Genomic DNA, 25,206 nt, shown 5'->3' with positions numbered 1-25,206 from the left:
AAGTGTTTTTAAGCATGTTGATGCTGCTGCAGACATTATACCAGTATATTTCGGAATAATTGTAGTAGCTGTTATCCACTACTCAAAGTGTGGACACCATTATTAAATTTATCCTTTCCACTGTGTTTATCTCTGACCTCTTTTTTAAATTATTATTAAATTTGTATACTGCCCTTCATCCATATATCTCAGGGCGGTTCACAGTATAAAAATACAAGATAAAAAAACACAAAATACATAATAAAAATATGAACAAAACAAAACCAATAACCTCCACCCCCTCCTCTTCCCTCCTCCTAGCCAGTTCCCTTCCCGGTGCTTGTCTGGCGTGCCTTGGCCTCGTGGCTTCATGACCTTGTGCCTGCCAGGCAGCTGTGCAGGCAGACTCCCATTCCCCTCACAAGGAGGCCTTTTCTGCCATATTGTCCGCAATAGTCTTAAAAAGCTCCCAGAACCCAGTAGCAGGTTAGAATAGGAGGCTTTGCCTTTATGATTTTTGGAAACTTTACTGTTCAGAGGTGGTGTTAAAAAGGTAACCCTTCTTGAGTATGAAGAGGTGCTGGTAATATAGGCAGCCCATTACTGACCTCCTCGTCTACAAAAACAAACACTGTACTGATTAACAACTAAATAAACACAGTTCTGAGCAAGCAGGTGTGTTACCATTTTATTGTAACGTTCTAAAACTGATGCTTATAGGATTGATAATATTTTGTAAGTGGCTTTGAGGTCCATTCGAAAAGCATTATAAAAACAAAGCACATGACCCTGTGCTATTTGCATTGTTGTTAACATCTTTTCCCCCCCACTCACTTCATATTTCTTTTTTTTATATCACTGTTACAAATGTCAACTACAGAGGAAGAAGGGCGCGACCTGAGCTGCTGTGTGGCTTCGCTCATTCAAGTGATGCTGGATCCCTATTTCCGGACCATTGCTGGTTTCCAGAGCCTGATTCAGAAGGAGTGGGTCATGGCAGGGTACCCGTTTCTAGATAGGTGTAACCACCTGAAGAAATCTGACAAAGAGGTACTTAAGCTTAATAACGTGTGGCGCTGTGGTCTAAACCACTGAGCCTTGAGCTTGCCGATCAAAAGGACAGCAGTTCGAATCCCCACGACGGGGTTAGCTCCCGTTGTTTGGTCCCTGCTCCTGCCAACCTAGCAGTTTGAAAGCACGTCAAAGTGCAAGTAGATAAATAGGTACCGCTCCAGCAGGAAGGTAAATGGCATTTCCGTGCGCTGCTCTGGTTCGCCAGAAGCGGCTTAGTCCTGCTGGCCACATGACCCGGAAGCTGTACGCCGGCTCCCTCGGCCAGTAAAGCGAGATGAGTGCCGCAACCCCAGAGTCGTCCGCAACTCAACTGTCAGGGGTCTTTTACCTTTACCTTTTTTATACATTTGAAATGGACTATTCCAAGGAAATAACAGGATTTGGGGAAATCTCTGAGGGAATAGAATCATCATAGAATCATAGAATTGTAGATTTGGAAGGGATCCCGAGGATCATCTAGTCCAACTCCCTGCAATGCAGGAATACGCAGCTGTCCCATATGGGGATCAAACCTGCTACCTTGGTGTTATCAGCACAATGCTCTAACCAACTGAGCCATCTGGGCTGACAGGAGGGCAGGAGGCCAGAAGAGTGATGGATTGGGAAATGCACAGAGAGATGAGAAGATGCACTTTTCTTTCAGGGCTGTAATTATTTGAGAACTGGTTTTAAATTTGGGAGATGCTGGAATGTGTTGAAGGGAATTATTTGAATTGTCAAGATTTGGACTGTGCCTTCAGGTCAGGAATACAGTTGAAACCCCAACTACCTTGGGCAGCTCTGGCTGGCAAAAAAAGCAGGGAGAACTGGCCTCCTTTTGGGAGGCATAGCACCATGTTAAGAGCATTGTGCTTAATGAAACAAATCCCCCCCCCCTTTTAAAGATTTTTTAAAATTTATAGTCAGTAGTACAGAACCTTCCCTCCAGTGAGTATGTTGGAAATATATTTAGAAACCCCACTGAGGGGCCAACAACATTTTCTCCCAGTTTTATTATAATTTATTTATTATTATCATTATTTATTGTATTGGCATAGCACCATCTGAATATCACAGGGCAGTTCACAACGTAAAACTATAACAGAAAAGGCCCCATTCTTGTGCTGCCACCCTCCAGACCTCTCGTGAATGAGGTACACAAAGAAGGGCCTCCAAAGATGATCACAGGGTCTGGGTCAGCTTCTTTGGCAAGAGACTGTCCTTGAGGGATTGCTCTCCTGAGCTGTTTAAGGCTTTATAGATCAAAACCAGCACTTAGATTTGGGCCCGGAAACTAATTGGCAGCCAGTGCAGTTGGGCCAAAATTGGTGTAATACGCTGAAACAGTCTTGTCCCAGTGAGCAGCTTGGCTGCTGAATTCTGCACCAGCTGAAGTTTCTGGACCATCTTTGGAGGCAGCCCCATATATAACGCATTGCAGTAATCTAACCTAGAGATAGGGAATAAATTATTTGAAGTCCATAATGTGATATCGGATTCATAATTTTTGACCTGGCAATATTGCGACTTGTATGTGTGCACGTGCAAAAATCATGATGCAGGAAAAACCATGAAGCCAGCCAATGCCTCTACATAGCTCCATCCTTATTTCAGACATTGTGATATATCAGTGTGTTGTGATCTGGTGTTGAAAACCAGATATCACCCAGCCCTAGTTACCAGAGTATAGATGAAAGAAGTTGGTCTATCCCTGTCTAGATATGAGTTGCACCTGGGCCACCAGCCAAAGGGCTTATGGAAAGCACTCCACACCACTGAGGCCACCTGAACCTCAAGCGACAGCAAAAGATCCAGAAGGACCCCAAGCTACATACTTGTTCCTTCAGAGGCAGTGTAACCCCATCAAGAGCAGACAATCTCTCAGCCATCCAGTCTAGGAAATTTCCCACTAACAGTCTCCAAGTCTTATCTGGATTGAGCTTCAGTTTTTTGGTTCTCATCCAGTCCATTACCAAGGCAAGACAATGGTCCAGCATGCACACTGGCAGATGTAAAAGAGACGTGGAGCTGTGTGCCATCAGCATATTGCTGCCAATGTACTCTTGATGACCCCACTCAGCAGTTTCATGTAGATGTTAAACAGCATGAACCCTGAGAAACTCCACATTGAAGGCTCCACATTGAAGCCAAAGAGCATTCCCCTCTGGAAATGATATCCATGTAGGATCGGAACCACCGCAAGGCGGTGCCACCCACCCCTAACTTGGACAACCACTCTAGAAAGATACTGTGGTTGATGGTATCAAAAGCCCTGAACAAGCATTGCTAATTTGAGGTTTGATTTACATAATCAGAAATTATTACCTTCAGGTTGATACTATAGGGTTTTATCCTAGGTGGCCCCTGTCAACACAAGCAAAGAATTTCAGGATGTTCTCATATTTCTGACTGTCCTGAGTCTTATGGTTTCTCTGTGGGACTACAAATTCCACCCTGTGACTATTGACATGCTCATTGGTGTCTTATCTTACCAAAAGTTTTCAGCTGTTTCATGAAATTTTAAACAAATCTGTTTCAGAAGTGGCTGTGCAGCCCTATGAAGAATCAAAAGTCCTGAAGCTTACAGAATCGTGTGGGATTAGAACTAGACTTTTTGTTCTAATGGAATTGGTAGCTAGGTATAAGCTTTGTTGCAGCTAATCTTAGAGCCATGCAAGACAGAATTACAAAATAAGAGCCTAAAAGCCCAGTGTTGGCTGAAACAGTGGTTTAGCAGAAATTAAAAAATGCAGCTAGTTAAAATCAGGGGAAGAGTGATTTGGGACCCTAGTACATTGGTGCTTTGAAATAAAATTCTCTCCTCCCAAGCCATGAGAAATCTGACATCACTCCTAGCATAGGCTTCAACAAGCACTATTTTCACAATTAAAAATAAAATAAAAAAATTCTGTAACCATGACAGACAGAATCTTAATTTAAGGAAACATTTATGTCCTCTAAAAAAATCTGAATGAAGAGCTGTCTGCCAGGCAGAAAACTACATTTCATAGTTCACTATAGTTCAAACAGCTAAGTTACAGACTACTGGCTCTAGTCAGAGGTACTTGAATGTAAAGTAGGCATTTCCATATATGTTACTCCAGTTTGTACACTTGCTTTGTAGTGCATTATATTTATGTAATAATAATCTCAGCATTGATTTAATGGTGACTGCAGTAAATGTAGGGCTTGAGCAAACTTGCATAAGTCTTCTGCGTGTAACATCTTCCTATCATTTCCCTCCCACTCCAGTCTCCCTTATTTTTGATGTTCCTGGACTGTGTCTGGCAACTGCTTGAGCAATACCCATCAGCCTTTGAATTTTCTGAAGCTTACTTGACAATATTGTACGACAGCACGCGGATCTCGCTGTTTGGTACCTTCCTCTTCAACTCTCCACATCAGAGAGTGAAGCAAAGCACGGTGGGTGCTAAACATTGTCTGACCTCAAGTAGAAGCTAAAACACATGGTTAGGAAGCTGGAAAACCACCTCCAGTAGTCAAGGTGGAAGCCTCTTAACTGTTGTGCCAACAAGGGATTGTAGCTCACAGCTATGAGATGGAAGAGCAGTTGGCACATTAAGGACCAAAAAATAGACTCTGCTGATTTCTTATTTGTATATTGAGTTTTAATTAACAGTGGTGGTATTTGTCATCAACATTGCTAACGCCACATGCGAGGAACAAGTTGCACTTTGGTCCTGTGGTATTCTTGCCCTAAATTGTTAACCAGCAACTTGAGAGAAACCTTCAGCAAAACCATCTGGGAGAAAGCCATTGTGATCAATAGATTTCAATATAGGTAGAAAGTTTGGGTTTTATTTTGCCTTTGTTCCTTACCATTTTTCTAGAATTCTTCGAGCACAAATGCAAAAATACCTTTTTAAAAAGTTAGGATTCTTATGGGATAGGTTGAGACACAGCCACATTTGTATACTGGGGAACCGTGGAAAATATTTTGTCTGAATAGTTCTGGGGTCTCCAATGCAAAGGCCTGCAAGGCACTTCCTCCCTAATGCTGTGCATGATTTCTGTACTTTTCCTTTTATTCTCGACACACAACACAGTGGGAGGGGGGTATGCAGCTATAGCTGTGCCATTGGAGCTGGGGGAGGAGAAGCAAGGAACAGGCTTTGTCACCTTGCAGTTCCCCTCTGTAACAGACAGGGAAAGGGAAAGCAGCATTCCTCAGGGAGAAGGCTTATTTGACAATACATTGGTCTGGCTCTAGAGGAAGCCAAAAGGGGCTTGTTAGGTTGCCTGCTGTTGATTTCAAGGAGGTCATTCAGTTGAACTTAATATAATAAATTAGAAAGAGACTGTTTCAAAGTTGAATTTCATTAACCTACTTCAAGAAGGCTTGTGTTTAAATTCTGGCAAAACTCTTTTAAGGCATCACCCAGTAACATGGCTTTCTTCTCTCTCCTCAGATGTCCATAGATGCCACAATGTTTGGCCTCATTCATTTTAATAATGTAATATAAATATAACAAAATCTCTAAGCAGTTCACAGAAGCTATAATAATAAATTCACAACGAAAAGAATCAGTTCATATCAAAATCCAATAAATCATTAAGCAAAGCATCACAAAAAAATCCTTTGTGTTCCATTACCATAAAGAGAGGGGGGAATGCAGGATCTTATTTTTCTGCAAAGAAAGAGTTTCATATTTATTGGTGAAGTGGGGTTGTGTGTGTATATATGTGAACTTATCTGAATTTTCTTTCTTTCAGGAATTTGCCATAAGCAAAAACATCCAGCTAGGTGATGAGAAAGGCCTCAGATTTCCTTCTGTTTGGGATTGGTCTCTTCAACACACTGTGAGGGATCGTATGCTCTTCCACAACCCCTTGTACATTGGGAAGAGTGCACCGTGTGTGCACAATGGGGCTGTGAAATACTTTAAGCGATCAAAGGTAAGAATGGACCAGTGAGTCAGTCCAGCTATGCCAATGGTGCTGCAGTTTAGCTGCTGCAAAGATGGTACCTCATTGCTGTTGGAACGGGATCCATTTTCAGTGCACTGGGCCAGCAGCATCCTGCTGGAGAAAATCAAAGAACTGAAACAGGGGCAACACATCTAGTCCCAACTCACTGGCCAATGCAGGAAGTCCAGAATGAGAGCATTCCCAGCACTGGGCTGCCCGTTTGAAAATCTCCAGTAAGGGAGATCCCATCTATGTAACTGGCTCAAGAAACTTCTCCCAATGTTCAACTCAAATCCTGTCCTGAAACAAGTCCATTAGATCTTGCCTTGCCCTCTGGGACAAGTGAGAACAAACAAGTCTTTGTCCTCTCGCAGGATCTTCAGGTAATGAAGTGCTGATACTTGCATTTATTTCATACTACATTGTTCATGAGAACTCTGCTTCAACTTTCCAGGTAAAGCCGTTTTCTAGCAGGTGATTCCCCACCCTCAACATGGTTAGTGGTTTTGACCTTAACTACCAAGGAAAGCAGTGTATGCTTGGTTGCCTCCAATCACCACATGATTCAGAGATAGTGAATGAAGGAATCTGAGGGCTGCCTACCTACTGACAATGTCTGCTAGGAGAATATAGTTAGAGGAGGGAGAAGGTAACTGATGGGTGGCTTCCCCAAATCATTCAGTCCCAATTGGTGGGATGTTGTAATACATACAGAGCCCATGAGTTGGGCCGGTGGGTGTTTCGTTGCAGTGTTTCAGTCAGTGCTTTTCTTCTGTTTTTAAGGGCAGGTACTGAGTACCCCCAGGAAAGAAGCACTGGTTTCAGTGATTTTTCAGAGCAGTCTTGCCTCTTATGCAGTAGTCCACCAGCCAGAGCTCACACAAAAGCCCATGTCGTAGGTGAATGAGCTTGTGGGGGGGGGGGTCTCCCTGCCTCCTCTGCACCCAGCATAGAAACAAAGCAAGCTGCTGGAAAAGAGAGCCCTAGTCGTCCACATCCATTAGAGAAGTTACTTTTAGGGCCCTATTTTCAAGGTTTCTTTGTGTGAGTACTGCATTTATTGCAAAGTTATTTCTCAGAACTGTTTCTTAGGTCACGGGATAATAGAAAAATAAGGGAGATAATAGTATTGGACCAGTTACTTTTTCAAGTTCACATATATCTTCTGCTGACATAATAAAAGGGTAGCTAGTTTTTACCTTACATGTGTGTGTTTTTAATAATGGAACCATTTTTTTAGCAAGCAGACAGATTAGACACAGCACTTCAAACACTGACCTGCATGAAATTCCATATTAGTGTGGTTATCTTTTAGAATCCTCTACTAGAAAAAAAATAGTGGAAGTGACTAAAATACTTGCATAGATAATTAGGTTTGCTCTCCATACAACCAGGAATTATCCACTATTTCATCCTACCTAATGAAGGACGTACTGCTGGTGAAGGATTGCATATGCTCTTGCTAATGGAAAGTTTCACATTTCCACATGCAGCTTTGTCTCATTACCTTTTTGGCCCCAGAAAGTACTTCATTATTATATGGCATCTGTTATTGCAAATTGTGCTGATTTTTCCAAAGGAGACTTGACAAGTTCATGGAAGAATAGAAGTCCATCATTTTGGGCTATATTAATAGTATCTAGAAGTAGTTATTCCAGGGATGGGGGTGGGGTCTACTTAACTGTAACTGGAGCTCCGTGGCGATCAAGTTGAACCTGATGGGAAACTGAAGGTATTTTACTAACTTTTCCCTTCCCAGAAGAACTACAGTTCAACACTCAGGGGCCTCCCGCCCTCCCTGAAGAACGGGATTATCAGTGAGCAAGACTTTCTTCCAAGAAGAAATTCCCTAATACTAAAACTGAAACCAGACTTTCTTCACCACACGGATACCACCACCAATGGCATGGAGCAATATTTCAGAGAGTGGTTTTCTAAGCCAGTCGACCTGCATGGTGTAATCCTGCCCCATCTCTCTGGAACACAAATCAAACTCTGGAAACTCTGCTACTTCCGCTGGATCCCTGAGGCCCAGATCAACAGTGGTGGCTTCATTACTGCCTTCCATAAAATCTCTTTATTAGCAGATGAAGTAGATGTTCTGAACCGGTGTCTGAGGCAACACAGCGGAACCCCACCTTTGCTCACTAACACTTCTGAACTCGATCAAAGCCGGATGTACTTTAGAGCAAATGGGCTCAATGATTCTTCCACAACCCCAGACTTCCTTTCTTCCTCTTTCCCATTTTCTCCTGTAGGGAATCTCTGCCGACGGAGTATTTTGGGAACACCACTGAGCAAGTTCTTAAGTGGTGCTAAAATCTGGTTGTCCACAGAGACACTTGCCAATGAAGACTGATGTCTTTAGAGACATAGAAGGGAGACAAGGAGAAGAGACTGACACATCATTTTTTGCAGCACACTGCTAACCACAGCACCAGAAAAACTGTAATAGCTTTATATACTAAGGTTACTTATGTTTTGCACAAAGTATTTAAAAGCAGCTGTGTCATGCTTTCAGATCGCACAATTTTTATTTTTATTTGGGTTTTGTTTCATTTTTCTTCAGCAGTCCAATAACTAAGGCACATGCCATTTGAGGTTAGTCTCCCCACAAACACACCACAATCTAAGGTCTGACTGTGTTTTGTTTGTGTTCCAAAGCTACTATTCCCTGATGCTGATTTGAAGCACATCTCTTGTCAGCTTGGATGAATTAACAGATGAAGACAGACATTAGAGTCAAAAAAGTTGCTGCATCAAATTTGATCACTACAATTGGTTCAAATATAAGAGCCACAAATTTTGTCAGTCATGTTTCAAATTCATGGCATGATTCAGCTGAGGGTAGGGACTTTTAAATCCTATTTATTTCAATGGTACTTTATAAAGCACCTTTCCCGTTGAAATAAATTAAAGTGTTCATCTTGATCAGGTTGGCTATGGGAATGGCGGAGAGATCTAGTTTACTCCATGAGCATCTTTCCTCTTCATTTAGTATCTGAAACTGCCTTTTAGTTTACAAAATCTGCCTATAGGACAACGTGTGCTGACCTCACTACCCCAGTCCCTCAACTGGGGTTTGCTTTAACGTATGGTTAAGGCGTACACTGGCAGCCATGTTAGCTTGGCCTAAAGGATTCCCCCTTCACCTAGGATCAGCAGCTGTGGTATCAAAGTAGGTGTCAGTTCCATCCGCTAGGATGAAAGGAGTCCTTGGTAGCACTAACCATAGTTAAAGTGGAGAGGAGAATTAGCTGCCAATCGCATTACCATAGTTTGGTGTCATTACAGCTGAACAAACCTCAAAATAATGTCAGTCGATTATAGCCTTAAAAGTGCCTTTTCTTGCTTTTGAAGTAAGATTTCTCTCTCTCCATCATGGAATTCAATTACTCTAATGTGGTAAGCTAATAGGCTACACATTAGTAGTATCCATTTCCAGAATCTCATTCATACCACAATTTATGGATGTTTCCAAAAGCATCTTATTCTTTGACTTTGTGATCAGGAATAGAAAACTTAATGAGAGTACCAGTGAAGTATATATTTAACTCAATGGGTACAGAATATTAGGTGGAAGATCTTAGGCCCAAATTAAGATTGCTGTAAAATGTCTTTCAAAGAAGATGCCTGTACTTGTATTTAAATTTTTATTTTAAGGTCAAGTTTGGTGCTCAGTGGATGCTGATTTTTTTTTAATGGCCAAAACAAAATGGCATGCGGAATGTGTGGGATAGTGGTGTATGAAAGAATTAACTAGAAAACCTTGATATATTAAGAGTTTTTTGGGGCTTTATTCCCATGCCAGTAACATCCCAGTTTACTTACCGAGTACCATACTGTTGCTTCATTTCACACGTGGTCATGAAGGTGGACTAAGATTCACATTCAAAAGTGGTCAGCTAGTTTATGCAGTGTCTTCAGTGGCATGTGCCAACATCCAGAAAGTGACTTGTTTTTGTGCAAAATCAGCTCTACAGTAGAGCATCATGCCCCCTTTCCCCAGCTACCCCTTCCAGGTCTCTTAGCTTTTGCACATTCTGCCCCTGATCCAAACATGCATGTAAAAGCCAAGTGAAAAACTGCCCTTCTGCTGCTCAATTGTCTGGCAGGGTTTAGCGTTTGTTTAAAGCCAGGCAGCCTCACTCGCTGCAGATCAGAAGGCTTCTATGTTTACAGGAGCTGTGTGTGAGAGAGAGAGAGCAAAAGACTTGGATCAGACTGGGATGTTGGGCATGCAGTGCCATCTTCAGCATGCCCAGCCCATTGAGCACCTGTAGTCTCCAGTTGCATTGGGTGTCTGTAAAATACTGTAAACACACACCCCTTTGCACACTTGACCTTAGTGGAAAAGTGAAAGTCAGGTAGACTAGTTTCACTGGAAAACAGGCAAGGGCGGATCAGTATTGGCTACCTGTCCAGGGCACTTCTCTTCACAAGTTTAGTGTCTTGTTAGAATGGACAAAGTTTTGTTCCCCTAATGTTAAATTTCATCACATGTCCAGTTTGTATACCAGTTCTCTTTGTACCAGATCATAGACTTTATTAAGGTGACTTTATATTGATTTTTACTTAATGCCTAATAGTCTTAATTACATTTCAGATGTACCAAATTTTGCTAATTAACTGAAAGTTGGATGAATATACTTTGCAAGAATTACTGAGTAAGGTGTTTTAACGTTTGAGACATGTGTCCCTTCCTTACAGGAGTTTTTTTAAAGTGCATTTTTGTAGCCTGTGCCCTTTTTATCCTTTTGATGTTACTGAACTTTGCCTTTAAGAATGCTGCCTATAAACTGTCCATACCCAAATGGCTTTCAGACTAGAGAGTAAGCTAAGCCAGGTTTATACGGTTAGGTCCCGGCCAACAGTGCCTGGATGGCTGCCCAGGTTCGTACTACTGTAAATGAAAGAGACTGGGAAGGAAGCCTGTTTAGCAGGAGAGCCTGAACTTTGGAGTACCGGGCCTGTGATATTTTTAACTGGGCAAAATGCTGCGAGTCCTACAATCAGAAATCAAGGAAGTAGTGGAGTGGGGCCGGTGAGCAGTGCTTTCTGATCTAGCCTTGCACCGTCTTGTAATCACATAGTTATGGTGGCCTTGTTGCCCCTCCCCCTCCTGCCCCGTCATATGACGACATATAGAGAAGTCTCTGTGGTTTGACTGAGGTGGGCTGGGAGTGGCTACCCACGTTTCTTGATGCAGCGGCCCCACAGGGCAGGGTGGAAGACAGGTGACTTGCCTTCTGGGTAGCGAGCAGACATTTAAACCTTCACAAAACCCCGAGGTCAATTGCAGCACGTCCTTGACTGAGGAAATCCAGGCTCCATTGCTTATCTAAAGGGCTATGAACTGACTGCCAGGCTTCAGCCAGGCCCCTCTGCTGCAAGGGGGCTTGTAGGTGGGCACAATCCAAAGGGATTGTACTTTCTAAAACCAGGTACCTTTTTAGGAATTTTTTGTAAGTGTAGAAAAGAATAGATGCTTATTTTTGTATTTTTTTCACCCTAGCAACAAGCAAAATGCAGCTGCAAATATTAAAGGATATTTTTTGTTTAAAAAAGGAGGGGGGTTGGTGTATGGAGTTCTAAATGGATTATGGTCCACGTGGAAATCAATGCTTTTTAGTTACTGCAGAGTGGAAGTTGACTGTTACGTAACTTATCATGGAAGTGCAATTATATTCCTTGTGCAGGTCGTGAACCAGAGAGACACCACTGAAAAGTGTGTGTTTCACATTGGCAGAAGGAATCCTGTTTCTAGAGTGGTTGTTTTTGTAGATTCTCTTTCAGTTTAGCTGTTAAATCTCCAAAGAAAAGGTATACATTAAAACCAAACCTGTTGTAAAATTTTATTTAATTAAAGGCTCAAGTTGTTGATCAGAAAATTGACTGCAGCAGTCGGGACCCCCTGCAACTCAGAGGGTAAAGAGCCCCTCCCCCCTTTTGAAACGGAATCTAAAGCCTTGATGCCGAAAACAATGCCTTACTTGAGTAAAGCAAAGCTGACAGGAACACGTACAAAGAGAACCCCAACCTGTCAATGTTGTGAATATGAAGTAAATCAAGACGTAATTAAAAACAAACAAACCTTCCGGTGTAGTCTTTGTTGGTGTGGAATTTGCGACTTTTTAAGAATGGTGTGCATTAATTTACATAGTACAGTTACCATCCATATGTACCTGAGTAATGGGACATATCTATGTGAGATCAAGGTTTAAATATGTTCAGTGCATTTGAAGAACATTTAAGAGGATACTCTTGTGGCCTTTTTGCAACGAATTTATGAAGTGTCACTTTGGCTTAAACATTCCCTACGGCCACCAGCATAAAGTCCAGTAGTGTTTTTCCGGGGGGGGGGGGCGGGTATTGGCAGCCAAGCCTTCGTAAATTGGCAGTGACCCATTTACAGTGGGGCAGAGCTGAGAGCTCTGCTCCTGTCACTTGCTTGTCCTTGTAAGAACAGGAAAAAAGACTAAGTGCCGGCAGAGAGAAGGAACAAACATTCTTACAAAGTAGGAAAAAACTTGAGGACTGTTTTCAGTCACATGCTTGAGTATGGAGGGAAAACGTCTGAAGTAGGGATTTAGCCGTTTCAGGTTTCTGCACTTCAGAATTCCCTTGCTGTAGTCTAGAACTTAACCCTAGTTCACCAATTCTGCAGATGACCAAACTGGTAGCTAGTGCCGAAGAAGACAGAATCAGAATTCAAAATTACCTCAGCCTTAAATATTTGAGTAAGATTGGAGAACAGGACCATACCAACAAAATTAATTTCAATTGGGACAAATGTCAGCTTCTGCATTTAGGCAGGAATAATCAGCTGCAAAAATATAAGATGGGAGACAACTGGCTTGCCAGTAGTGGACCACAAGGTAAACACGAGCTAACAGTGTGATGCAGCAGCAAAATAGCTAATGCTATTCTAGGCTGCATCAACAGAATTATAGTGTCCAGATCAAGGCACTCTATTCTGCCTTGCTCAGACCACATCTGCAGTCCTGTGTTCAATTCTGGGCACCACAATTTAAGAAGGATGTTGAAAAGTTGGAACGTGTGCAGAAGAGGGAGACCAAGATGATCAAGGCTCTGGGAACTAAGCCTTAAGAGAAACGCTTGAAGGAGCTTGGTATGTTTAGCCTGGGAAAGAAGAGACAGGAGATATATAACCATCTTCAAGTATCTAAAGGGCTGCTACATGGAAGAGGGAGCAAGCTTGTTTTCTCCTCTTCTGGAGGGTAGGACTTGAACCAGACATTGGGAAGAACTCTGGTGGTAAGAGCTGTTTGACAGTGGAATGGACTCCCTCTGGAGGTTGTGGGCTTTCCTGCCATGGAGGTTTTTAAGCAGGTTGGATGGCTATCTGGGATGCTTTAGCCAAGATTCCTGTATTGCAGGTGGTTTGACTAAATGACCCTTTGGTCCCTTCCAACCCTACAATTCTATGATTCTAGTTTAAAATACACAAAAGCTACATGTGTTAAAACACCCTTAAAAGCCTCTCTGCTAAATAAGAGGACATTTTTGGTTTTTTAAATAAGGCTTGCAGTAGTTTAACAGTTTTTAAGATGGGATACTGTTCTTTGACAAAACTCTAAACAAGCAAAAGGTAGTATCCCCTCTAAGTCATTCTCAGATCCCTGCAATTGAGGACCTTCAGCAGGGTGGCCCAACCTGTGGGCCACATGTAGCCCACAATGCCTTTTTGGTGGCCCTTGGAATTCATCCAGAAGAGCAGCAGCTGTGGGGCATGAGCAAGAGTCCTGTCTTTTCAAACAACTAGATGCCTCTGCCGCAGCCCCCAGCATTGGAGAGCCAGGCGATGGAGCAGCTCTTGCTGTTGCATAGGTGTACTAGAGACTGAATTGTTATGGCCTGTGAGGGACAACATTTTCCCTCTTCCTCCTTTCCGGCACAGCGCTGTACAGCAACCAAAGTTCCATGTTTATGACTTGTACCATGGGTTACTTTGTTTGTTGCAGCATGGTGGGTGGCTTCTTGGTGGCTTTCATCCTTGAACCAAGAGCAGCTCAGGTAAGTGGAGGAGAGAGAGCAGGATGGCAAACCAGTTGGCTGTGCATGCTCACGCAGACCCTTTGGGCTGCTTCTCTGTCATAAGGCACCATGGATGAACTTTTGTTACGGCCACATAGGCGGGAATCCCAGGCATGCTTACTCTGGAGTAAGACCCATTGGAATAAATGGGACTTACTCCCTAGTAAACAAGTACAAGTTCAATAGGTAACCTTTACAACAACGCTCTCCAAATGTTGCTAGTCTGTCATCCCTACTTATTGTCAGTCCTTGTTGAGGATGCTGGGAGGCGGGGGCAGGAGCATCTGGAGGGCAGCAGGTGGGCAGAGCAGGAGACTGCTGTCCCACAGTGTCTGGTGGGGGCACTGGAGTCACAGTGGCAGCAGCAACCACTGCTGTTGGTTCTCCTGTTCCTTTCTCCCAGCTTTCCCGTAACGGTTGTGTGTTCTGCGGAGGGCAGGGAGGCAGCACATAGCCTTTTACTATAATATTTGCATTAAATTCTCCTTAATAAATGTATCAAATCCATGAATTGTGTCTTTAATTATAAATTTGCAATTAATTGTACATATTACACTTGTAATTTACAATATGGAAATTTAATTCAGTGGGTTCTTTGTCAAAGTCCACTTGGTCCGAGAGGTTGGACTGCCCTGCAAGAGTGGGACTGCAAGTCATGGCTATTCCCCCCCCCCCCCTAAGCTCAGTCTGACTTTGGCAAAGCATAAGATGCATAAGATTGCAGAAAAATGCAATCTTTTGGAATTAAGACTCTTTTGGAAGAGTGTCTTTGACTTGTATTTAGGAAAAGGGCAAGGAAGGGTGTTAAACATACCCAAGAGCCCATTGCTGTGGTTGTCCCAGCCAACTGCAAAGGCCAGGGCTTTTGCAGGAGTGGCAATGCACAGCCCAGGCTGAAATGAGCCACATGGTGTGACGTCAAGGTCACCACTACCACTTTGCATTGAGCTGAGCCACCACCTACCAGTGTAGTTTCCAGAAAGAAACACAAGCCTGCTGCATTTTATCTAAACCCATGTAGCTGAGACACTCCTCCTAGCATGAGACAGCAGGCAGCTGCCAGGTTTAGCTGAGGCAATGCTTGATTTCTGAGGGCTGTTGGAACAAGGAGAATCAGCCAGGGCTGCTGTGTGCAAGAAAGGGTGCAGAAGTTAATCTAATTCAGAGGATTCCCATGAAAATGAAAAGCCACATCCTTTCTCAGAATGACATCTGAATTTGTGTCGTCTTAGCAGCTGCATGCTAAAGGAACGAAAACTGTGAAATGTGTCCAGCTTTTGTTACTCTGGCCTTGAGCCCAGCAACCACAATAGAGTCTCAGCTCAAGCGTTTACTTTTAGATCCACTTGCAACCACATGGCAAACTTCCACTGCTGCACCCAGCTTCTGCAACTCGGCAAGCCATATCATCTGCTTGTGAGAAAGGCGATCATTGGGGCCTTTGACTTCCACCAGCTGAAAAGATGATTCAGAGAGAGAAGGAGAAGTTTCTCAGTAGGTTTCAAAGAACTGCTTTAAGGGAGTGGGCTGAAGGAGGACTAAGGGTTTGCATCCATTTGGTTTTTTACATCCTATGCCCTGAGCCCTGCCCTCAGCCTTTCCCACTTAAATCACATACATGAAATCTGCCATGTTAAGCTCTAGGTCCCTAGGGAGAGCCAACTCTTTTTAGTTACATTTCCATCCTAAACAGAAGTTGCAGGATGCAAAGATTTGTAGCCAGTGGTAAATCAAACCAGAGCAAATGAGCGCAAGCCAGGTGGCCTGTTGGCTCCAACCAGAGGAAAGCAATGATAAAAACACTTTAAAACACTTTTAGAACAAGGCTGATTCTGATGTAATCTTTTGTAGACATCACTCATCAGAAAAAATGAGGACATGGTTTCTTTATTTGTGGTTTGTGTAGAGAAAAGGAGATGGGATGCAGAACTCAATTACCTGACTGAATTGTTACAGGTGATATCCAAGCAGTCCAACTTGGATCTGCATTTTGAATCACTGAAAAATTCAGATGCAATGGCTGCCTGATGAAGCCAGTTTCATAGTATGTGACTTGTTCTTCCCACAAGGAGAAAATAAAAACAAGTGTGCTTTCCTAAAGGCGCACAAGCTTTGCAACCTGCAAAACACATTTTTTGGGAGGAGGATTCTTGGGATCTTTAAGTTTGTTTAGCAGAAAAACAACAACCAACAGGATGCAAAATCATTATTCTGAGGATTTTTATTCAAGACTTGCAGGTTCATCCAGAGAATAATGATTGATATCTAATCAACTACTAGTGCTACCCATAATAGTATGCAATGTAAGACCACAGAATCAATAAAATTCCAAAGAAACAAACCCAAGAACACTTTAAAAAAAGCCTACCAAGCGAATTGTGCCTGCCAAACCTCTCTGAGGAGCAAGTAGTTCCACAGCATTGGGGCAACCACTGAAAAGGTTCTGCTAACGCTGCTCCCTCCACATTCAGATGCCACTTGCTCCAAAGCAGCTCATGCTCAACAATAAAACATTCCAGCCTGGCTCCAGCCACCTTCCAACTAGCCTGAGGCAGTCAATGCTCAGAGGCCAGGCAGAACTGCTGCTTATCAGCCTCATTTCTTGATATAAACTGCTCAGATATCATTTACACTGATGACTGCAAGATGGCGGAGGGGTTATTTGGCTCCACCTGTTGGGCACTCTCATACATCACATCCCTGACCTGTACACTCTGCAACTTTAACAATGCAGCTGGGGTCAAACCTTAAAATGGTGATCTTCCGTTCTCCAAACGACGAGGTCAGGGAGGCCGCCCCTGCAGTGACGCAGATCTCTGCTCAGCTGTCGGCAAACTCCACTCAGGAAAGGACCCCCAAAGCAACGCACCAGGTGCTACAAAAAGAAAGACCACCTTTTCTCCCAAACTGCAAGGGGCTAGAAGACAGGATGGGAACCTCTGGCTCATGAGCCCCTCTGCCCCCAACTTCACTCTCCAATGATAAGGGTTTTTTGTTGTTTTTTAAAGGTTTGGCACAATGGAAGAATTTTGAGAAACCTTACTACTGCCAAGAGGGTGCCGACGGGAAGGGTTAACCCCTCCCTGTGCACTGCAACCCCCACAAAGATCATCTCCTCCCCTGGGGAGGCTACAGGTTAACTACAGGGTAGATGAATGAGCAATGAGCAAATGGATGTGTGTATGTGAAGCAGCATCTTTAACAGTTGTAATCGTACACCAATGAGCACTAACTGACTTCTGCAACAACCTCATTTGTTGTTGTTTTTTGTTTAATTTCATAAAATTTATTCAGGCACCGAAAAGAGTGCGGTGAAGGTGCCTGCCTGATTTCTGACAGGCAGGGAACTCCTCTAAGTGCAATTCTAACAATTCATCAACCAACTGCATTTTCATTGATGTGAACACTGGTAAGACTTCCATAGATTCATATTGCCACATTATTACGTTGCTTGCCCAAATCCCCTAGTACAAAACTCCTCAGGCAGTGCCCCCCCCCCCCAGCCCTCCTCCAGAAGGGTTTCCTGCCATGCTGGGCTGTTGGGCTTTGCTTGCTTGCTTTCTAGCCTTAAGTGCAGAGCAATTCAAAAACATTGTTTTGTAACTCATATACCTCAAATACCATTTTTTCAGTAAACTATAGAAGAGGCACAACACCTCAAATTAAACTGAAGTATCAAGCAAGATGGACACCTCCCCTTTTCCTGTAAGAAGGGAACCTTTGAGGCCTACCTGGGCCTGCTGGAGGGAAGAGAATCGGTCCCAGCTGATTAGCGCTGCCGCTTTGCCCTCCTGAGCATTCCAGACACCCGCAATCCACTTTTCCAGGGTTTCAGGCGAAGCCTCATGCAGGAAGCGGAGCCTGGATTCAATGGCCTCCCTCCGGTTCTCATAGAAGCTGTCAGTGTAGAGATCCAGGGGGGAGGTCTGCAGCAAACGGACTGTCAGTGTGGCCCCGTCCCTCACCTACTGCTTCCCCTGCCAGAAAGAGGCTGGCGACACAAACCCCCTTCAGTTGCCAGGGTGCAGTAAAAGGCAGAGAGGCCCTAAACTACCACTTGTGAGCTTATTTGGATACTTAATGCGCTGTCCTCCTCCTAAGTGATATAAGGCAATCCATAAAGTAACACAGTCCTTGAAATACACAACAACAACTCCTAATGATTTTCTATTAGCAGCAGCAACTAATCCGTATATCCAGCTGGGTCTCTCCTCCGCAAACACCCACAGAAAATATGCATCTTAACCAGTCACCTAAAACTATGAAGAGATGGGACCAGACACATCTCAGTTTGGGAGAGAGGTTCACATGTAAAGAGCCATCACCCAAAAGGCCCCCACTGCACACTTCATCCAGGTGGGTTCTTTGCCTTCTGTGGGCTGAAGAACCTCAGGATCTCCACTTCATTCCTCGGTGACTCCGGCTCGCAACTGTGTGTCTGGATGTCATCAAGCTGACCCCAGGCCACACTTGAGTTTTGCTCTCTGAAGCCACAGAAGTAATGGCTCCTGGAATATGATTGGGAACATCTGGCAATTATCCTGGTGCAGTGATAAGGAAACAGGAGCTCAGTTTTTGACTCAGCCATGAAACCCACTTGGACATAAAAACGTAAGATGAGCCGGCCCAGCGCCCCATCCCCAGAGTGGGCAACCAGAGGCCCCTTATGGGAAGCCCAAAAGCAGCACAGGATGGCAATAGCCCACTTGTGCTGTTGCTCCCCAGCTCCGCCTCTGATCTTGGATGTAGCTGAGAGCCCTCCGGGCTAGTATGTGCAGCCCCTGCTATAGCCACAGCCTTAGCCTGATCTTCCATGAATGTGAGCATTAAAGCCACCATCTAAGTGAGTGGCAGCAAATTCCACAGGTTAACTACACATTTTGAGGAGACATTCTTCGGTCCTGAATCTCCAACCTTTCAGCTTCATTAAATAAACACAAGGTCCAATGGGATAAGAGATGGGAGTAAAATTTCTCTATCCATTTCCTGCGCATGATGCTTGAACCTAGACACCTCCACTCTGTCTCCCCTTGCTCAGCCTCTTTTCTCACAGGGGAACTGCTCCACCCTCTTGACCTTGGGAAGGTTCCTATCTCTGACCCCATCCTGCCTACTGCATAGGACTGTTTTGAGGATCAAACAAGATGTATGTAACTACAGAGAGAGGGAGTGAAGGATAAAAATGATTTTTTAAAATTATCATTACTTTTTTTGCAAGCTGTTGTGCAAATTAGCCATCACAATTCTGTGGCCCCTGCTCAGCCAATGCGTTCCTATAATTGCCTCTTCCTTATAGTTATTTTAAAGAGAATAATGAAGTTGCAACTCAAGGCCACCAGCCCTACTCCAAAAACAGCCAGCAAATGCCAAATCCATCGTGTGCAGGTATGCTCCCCAAAAGCTGTGTATTCTGCAACAAAATTCCCAAAATTGTTTTTGAGGCGTTTCTCTGGGAGAATTCTGCAACTTTAAAAGAAGCTGTTTTGAATATCCTTTTCAAACATCATCCACAAGAATAAAAAGCACTTTAAAAACAAGCAAACATACCTGGTAAGGATTCCTGAAGACATCAGGGATGCCATCCATGAAGAGAATATCCCACATCAAGAGGCCGTAGAGTGTGCTGAACGTAGATCCTTCACCATGAATCCCTGAGGAATTATCACAGCATCACAGTCATGAAAGCCACTGCAAGATATTTAAGCTGCCAACCAAAAATTGCTACCTCTGACACCCAGGTTATCACTAACACTAACTCAAAGATGCACAGAGTACAACTCAAAATGCTTTGAAAATCGGCAATGATGGGGATTTCTGGGAGGAAAGATGACTGACTAGATGTCAACTGCAGACTCTCCCATTGGCAGAGATAATTATGTGGTGATTAACGATAACCAAGACATAAATCTTGGTTGTCATGCCCTCCCTTTTGAGATAGTGAGACCTGAGATTATCCTCACATGCTCTGAAGAAAGTCGTTTGTCATACTGGACACAATAAGTTTTTGTGTAATCAATTTTTGTTGAAGGTTTTCCACATAAGATACTATAAAAATAGAGGGGGGGGATGAGGAAAGGAAGAGAATAAAAAAGGAAAGAAGGAAAAGAAGGAAAAAAGGAAATTACTAAGTCTTCCTCCAGCCTCTCACCCTGGGAGATCCTCTCTGCCCTCTATCTTCAATCCATTACTTTCCTGTGTGGATCTTCCTTGATATAAGATAAGGAACTGCAAATTGCAGAACAAAACATAAGGATAATTGGCCCTGGGGAGGAGGAAGAAGTCATAAGTAAGATATAAAAAGTTTTTTGTTTTGTTTTTTTAAAAAAAGGAAAGTCTTCCAGTTCTCTGCCAATTATGTATATTATGGTTTATAACAATTATTCGAAAATGTTGTTAGTATGCACTCCAGGATAACTTTGGGCTCTATTAGTGTCCAGCTATTTCTCCATCTGCTAGGCAATGTTTCCTCAATCTTCATTCCCAGACCTCTCACATTCACCTTCCTCCACCCAAAAGACGACTAAAAGAAGCTCTTCAATTTTTATTATCATTAAATGTCAGTCACAATCCTTCTCCAATCCAATATGATGAATTCTAACAACTCTTGACTGCGCTAGAGGTCTTCTGGCCAACACCCACATTCCATGGTGGCTGTTCTTTCCAGTCCCTCCGAGGGTTGTGAAGAAGCTCAGGCAGAGGGGAGGGAGAGAATGAAGCATGACCTTCTGAGCATGTGAGGCTAACTCTCTTATTTCAAAAGGGAGTTTTGGTAACCAAGATATATAACCGAGTTATCTTAAATTACCACATAATTATCTCTGCTGACAGGAGTGTCAGCAGTTGATGCCTAGTCCGCCATCACCTTCTCCAGAAGTCCCCAGAGACAAAAAGGTTTGGGATGCGGAGGAGCATCTTAGGAGCGAGGAACCGCCATTGTGCCCAGATGCGACATAATAGCCCTCAAGGTTAGCCTTCAGGGCATCAGGTCTTCAAAACCTACCTCCTTTCAACTACTTTAGAACTTGGAAGCAATTACAACTTGGGTGACCTATCTGCCAGTTAATTTTCAGGACACAAGCTGATTGCTACATAAGAAGAGGCATTAACAAAAGGCTGCAAAACAAAAAGTTTGCCTTATTATTGATGAAGAAAGTTTACGAACAGAAAGTCGGCTATGATTTACCACTTCTTGGTGATTCCATTCTGTGAGGAAATTATCTGTTTCCTAGTATCTGGCAGGGAGCGGGGTTTGTGGAGGAGGAGAAGGAGCTGCACTGAAACTGCTGAATCCACGAAACTGCCTGACTGTAGGGAGTTTTTAACCAGCTTCAGCTGGTGAAACAGTAGCAATGGTTCCTGGACTAGGATAACTTGACCGCAAGTTGTTCATACATTGGTTACCTTCAGGTTTGATAACTGTAAAGCATGCTTAAATGAGGCTGAGGTTAGGGACCAGTCTGGAAGCTTCATGGCGGAGTGGGAATTTGAACCCTGGACTTCCAGGTCATAGTCCAACAGTCTAACCATTAAGCCACACTGGCTGCTTCCTGGTCACATGGCAGTGTGAGAGAGGATTGGGAGGGAGGGGCAGAGTGCTGGCTGATGGCTTTCTATAGCAAAGGCCAGCCATTACCTTGATCAAAGCTATGCTGCTTGTAGTGGGCTAATGCCAGCTCCTCGACAGAGCACACCACAGTGGAGGGCTCAAGCTCTTCTCCTGGGTCTTCGGCACCAACATCTTCCATGATAAACATGGACTTCCCCATTCCAGTCTGTGGGCACAGCTTTCCTTTGATGGTAACCTGCAAATCAAAACTACTGGTGTTTTTACTTTGGCTGCTACAACACCATGCTTTTACCCAGTGTGCCACCATGCTATATTTTCTGTGAGAGTGTGATTTAAAAGTATGTTCAAAATAAACAAAAGGAGACTGCAGAAGGCGACTAGGGCAAGAGGGAAATGGTGAAAACTTTACACAGGCCCCATGGAGAGGGTGGGGGGTCAGAAGGGAGAAGAAGCAAATTAAATCATATCACTATACACAGAGAGAGAGAGACCTTGGGGTGAAGGGTGTGTAATAATAGTATACTGAGAGAGGGCCATTGCATAGAAATTGGTTAGGGGGACAGGTGGGAAAGGCTGGATTTCACATCCTGATGAAAAATAATCAGTCAGTTTGCACACAGGCTTATGTTAAAATCTGATACATCTTCCATTCCTGGGGGAGGGGGGTGACTTCATATTTGTTTGAAAAAACCTTTAAAAATCTTTTATATAAAAAACAATCAATCAAAGTGCAGAAATCAATTATTATCCTCTATATACCCCCTATGCAAAAGAGGGAGTATCATCAGCCTTGGGAGAAGAAGTCCAAAGTTTGCAGAATGACAAAGAATCTTTAGGGAAAAGAAAAACCTGCAAAGTGGTAAAAATCCAAAAGTAGCCCAATAAATATTGAGCATGCTCAGTAGCAACAGATTGTTGGGTGACCAGGTGGCGAGGGAGGAGAGGAATGGAGCATTCTGCCATTGGGCACTGCTGACTGGCTGGCACCCTGGACAAGAACACTGCGCACTGCAGTGTTTTCTCACTTACAGAACTCTAAATGATAATGAGAGAGAAGTGGGGGGCGAGAGGGAAGAGAGGCTGCTAACACCAGCTAAGTGGCAAGCTAAAAATAAGACTACCCAGCGCTTAAGTGCTGTCTCCTTGTCAGCTCTTTGACTCATTTTGGGGACTGACAAATGGGGCTGCTGTCAGGACTGGAAATTTGTTCTCACATTGCACGTCTCATTGAACACGTAGGAAGGAAGCCCCATACGGCTGCTGAAGCAGCTCTCAGGTGGCGACAGCAAAGGAGGAGAACAGCACAGAAGGGAACATAGGCCTCTGAAGCATATTAAATGAGACATGGGAAGACGCAAGAGGCTGGTGCTCTGATGGCAGCTCTTGCAGGAGAAAGAATGCAGTTGGGCAAAGCATGCTCAAGAAAGGGGCAACTCAAGCATCATTTTGAGAAGTATAAGGATGGTAGGCAGTGAGGAGAAATAGAGGAGTACAGAAAAAGGATGGTTAGAATTGCTTCAAAAAGAACAACAATTTAAAATGCAATCTGCAAAATGCATCACAATCATTCATGCAGACAAGCATGCAAATAGTGCACACCCAAGACCACACAGGTCAGATGCAGGGCAGCACATTTTCCCAGGTTTTAATAACAATACTGTCCGAACAGACCCCACAAACACCTGAAGCAGCTTTGATGCTATCAGATCTGCTGCTCTGATTCTGACTCTAGTGGAGTCACTGCAGGGCACAGAATGGCACCTTTTGGGTGCTTGCTGCAGCTCTGTACATATAGATAGGAGGCCCCAATTGTGCACCTCAGCCACAAAATCCAGCTTCCTAAAAACAGGCCAGCAGCTTATTAATGGTTTGGACTGTCAGACTGATCAGCTGGCACATGCCCACTATACCTTGGCTCACCAAGGGAAAAAGTTATTTCCCATCACCTGCGATCTGAGAACGCTCTAATTGGCAGCGCTGAGGACTGCGTCTGGGGCTTCTGCATGAGAAGCTGCTGCTCAGTCTCTGAGCTAGGGCTCCTACATATAGTAAAACTCAATATAACCAGATGGTTTATACCAACTCAGACTATTTGCTCACCCACCTTCCCAGGGAGACTCTTTTTCTAACTGCAGGCACACGAGGGGTTGAACTGGGAACCTTTTGCATGCAAAGAGCAGGTGCTACTCCTGAGTTATCTGAACAGGGCAATATGCCACACACAAAAACACTTCCTCTGGGATTGTGTTAGTTTGCATCAAAGAATTGCTACCACCCTGCATTGTGACAATAAAAGCTCATGAATGGCCGACGTAGAATGTGAACACCTAGTTTGTTCTGATCAGTTTCTACAACCAGCGGCAGACAGGCCAACAAGCCACAGCTTGTTTCGTCAAAGCTTGGCGAACATCCAGGGTGGAGTAGCTCAACAAACCACAGTTAAGCAAGGCTGCTGGATTTGGACATAATGCCCAACCACAGTTAAGACCACCAACAAACCATGGCTTGACACTGCAGCCTGTTGCCAAAAAACAAACCATGGTTAGCCTGCTGTCCTTAACATACCCAGTGCAAGGGGGACAAACAGCTGGTAGTTTAACTCTTTATTGACGAAGCATGCACTTAGGGCAGCTCCTAAGTTGTTCAGAACGCACACACTCTTCTGGAGACCAAGTAGCTGGCGCCCCCTCCCCCAGCTTGTGCGCTGAACTGGACTGTTGGAACAACAGCATGACCATGCCTTCACCCAAACTGTAGAACCTTCGTCTAAAGGGGCTCACACAAGCAACCTGTGACTTCTGCTACACAGAAGTTGCTGCTGTGCCTGTCTCTTCAAGCCCCTCCTGGTCCTGAGGGACCGTGGTGGAGGGGGTGGAGGGAATTCCACCGCCTCCCTGTCAGGCACTTTTGCTTCCTCCAGGTCTGGCTCCTGCCCTGTATCCCGCATCTCCTCCCCTAGCTCCTCCTGCTCAGACTCCTCCCCTGCCTTCAGCCCTGGTTCCTGCCTTGCAGCAGCCACAAAACCCCACAAACCACTGCCCCCTTCCCCTGGCCCTACAGCCTCTGCCACCCACTCCTCAGTGCCCTGCCAGTCTCTGACACCTGCTAGGTTCACATGTACAAACGCACCACCTTTGGCTAAACAAACCATGGATTAGCATTATGTATGAACTGGGTGTGAACCATTTTAGAAGCCAAGATGAAAAAGAAAAAGAAACAGTCTGGCACCTTTCCACATTCCCAATTTATAAATGTACACCAGACCACAAAAGAGAGGCTTCTCCAGACATCCAATAGCTACTCACATGGGCAACATCTTCCACGGAAAGCAGCGGCAGATCTTGGAGGAGATGCCCTATCTTCTTACACGCTGAGGAATTTTTCATCCTCTGGGCTCGCTGGGACAGGGAGAGTCGATGGCCTGTGCGAACAAATGGGTCCTGGAGACCTTTCCTGATGCACCTGATGGCCTAGCAGACAAGCAAGCATTGCAGAGAGGTGAGCAAACGGACCCCCCCACCAAACCAAGAGGGGCAGGTGGATGTCCTCAAGCACAAGTTGCCCCATCCAGGGCTGACAGCCAGATGGAAGGTGCTTGTGGGAGAGCAAGGAGAGTAGAC

The 25,206-nt window shown here is 44.2% G+C and overlaps 2 protein-coding genes and 2 long non-coding RNA genes across 12 annotated transcripts in view; 1 reads left to right on the top strand and 3 right to left on the bottom strand.

Moving 5' to 3' along the window:
- The window catches only part of MTMR10 (myotubularin related protein 10), a 61,286-nt gene extending 49,227 nt beyond the window's left edge, over positions 1-12,059 (top strand). For both annotated transcript variants that reach the window (XM_083712183.1, XM_083712182.1), the window contains exons 13-16: positions 860-1,029; positions 4,285-4,455; positions 5,767-5,949; positions 7,721-12,059. In XM_083712183.1, the coding sequence (XP_083568309.1) occupies positions 860-1,029; positions 4,285-4,455; positions 5,767-5,949; positions 7,721-8,320 (1,124 nt within the window). In that variant the 3' untranslated portion in view covers positions 8,321-12,059. The remainder of the gene's footprint in view (positions 1-859; positions 1,030-4,284; positions 4,456-5,766; positions 5,950-7,720) is intronic.
- Positions 804-4,288, bottom strand: LOC310831581. Its single transcript, XR_014557915.1, has 2 exons — positions 1,623-4,288; positions 804-1,445 (listed from the first exon to the last, which is right to left on the bottom strand). It is a non-coding gene; the product is annotated as an uncharacterized lncRNA (long non-coding RNA).
- Positions 11,803-25,206, bottom strand: part of FAN1 (FANCD2 and FANCI associated nuclease 1) — a 39,208-nt gene continuing 25,804 nt past the window's right edge. For 4 of the 8 annotated variants that reach the window (XR_014557896.1, XR_014557898.1, XR_014557900.1 and 1 more), the window contains 7 exons: positions 24,892-25,056; positions 21,653-21,821; positions 19,567-19,670; positions 17,751-17,945; positions 16,766-16,894; positions 14,877-15,474; positions 11,803-14,786 (listed from right to left, as the gene is read on the bottom strand). Coding sequence is in view for 1 of the 8 variants with exons in the window: in XM_083712171.1 (XP_083568297.1) it covers positions 15,337-15,474; positions 16,766-16,894; positions 17,751-17,945; positions 19,567-19,670; positions 21,653-21,821; positions 24,892-25,056 (900 nt within the window). In the remaining 7 variants the exon portion in view is untranslated. Of the gene's footprint in view, positions 15,475-16,765; positions 16,895-17,750; positions 18,011-19,566; positions 19,671-21,652; positions 21,822-24,891; positions 25,057-25,206 lie in introns of all 8 variants that reach the window. The other 4 variants (XR_014557897.1, XR_014557899.1, XR_014557901.1 and 1 more) reach the window with 2 other exon arrangements.
- LOC310831579 lies at positions 22,257-24,477 on the bottom strand. Its single transcript, XR_014557913.1, has 2 exons — positions 23,808-24,477; positions 22,257-23,775 (listed from the first exon to the last, which is right to left on the bottom strand). It is a non-coding gene; the product is annotated as an uncharacterized lncRNA (long non-coding RNA).

Source organism: Podarcis gaigeae (assembly GCF_964106915.1).
Source record: "Podarcis gaigeae genome assembly, chromosome: 14".
Classification (NCBI taxonomy): Eukaryota; Metazoa; Chordata; class Lepidosauria; order Squamata; family Lacertidae; genus Podarcis; species Podarcis gaigeae.
The sequence above is the reverse complement of the archived record's forward strand: the minus strand, read 5'-3'. Positions and strand labels throughout refer to the sequence as shown.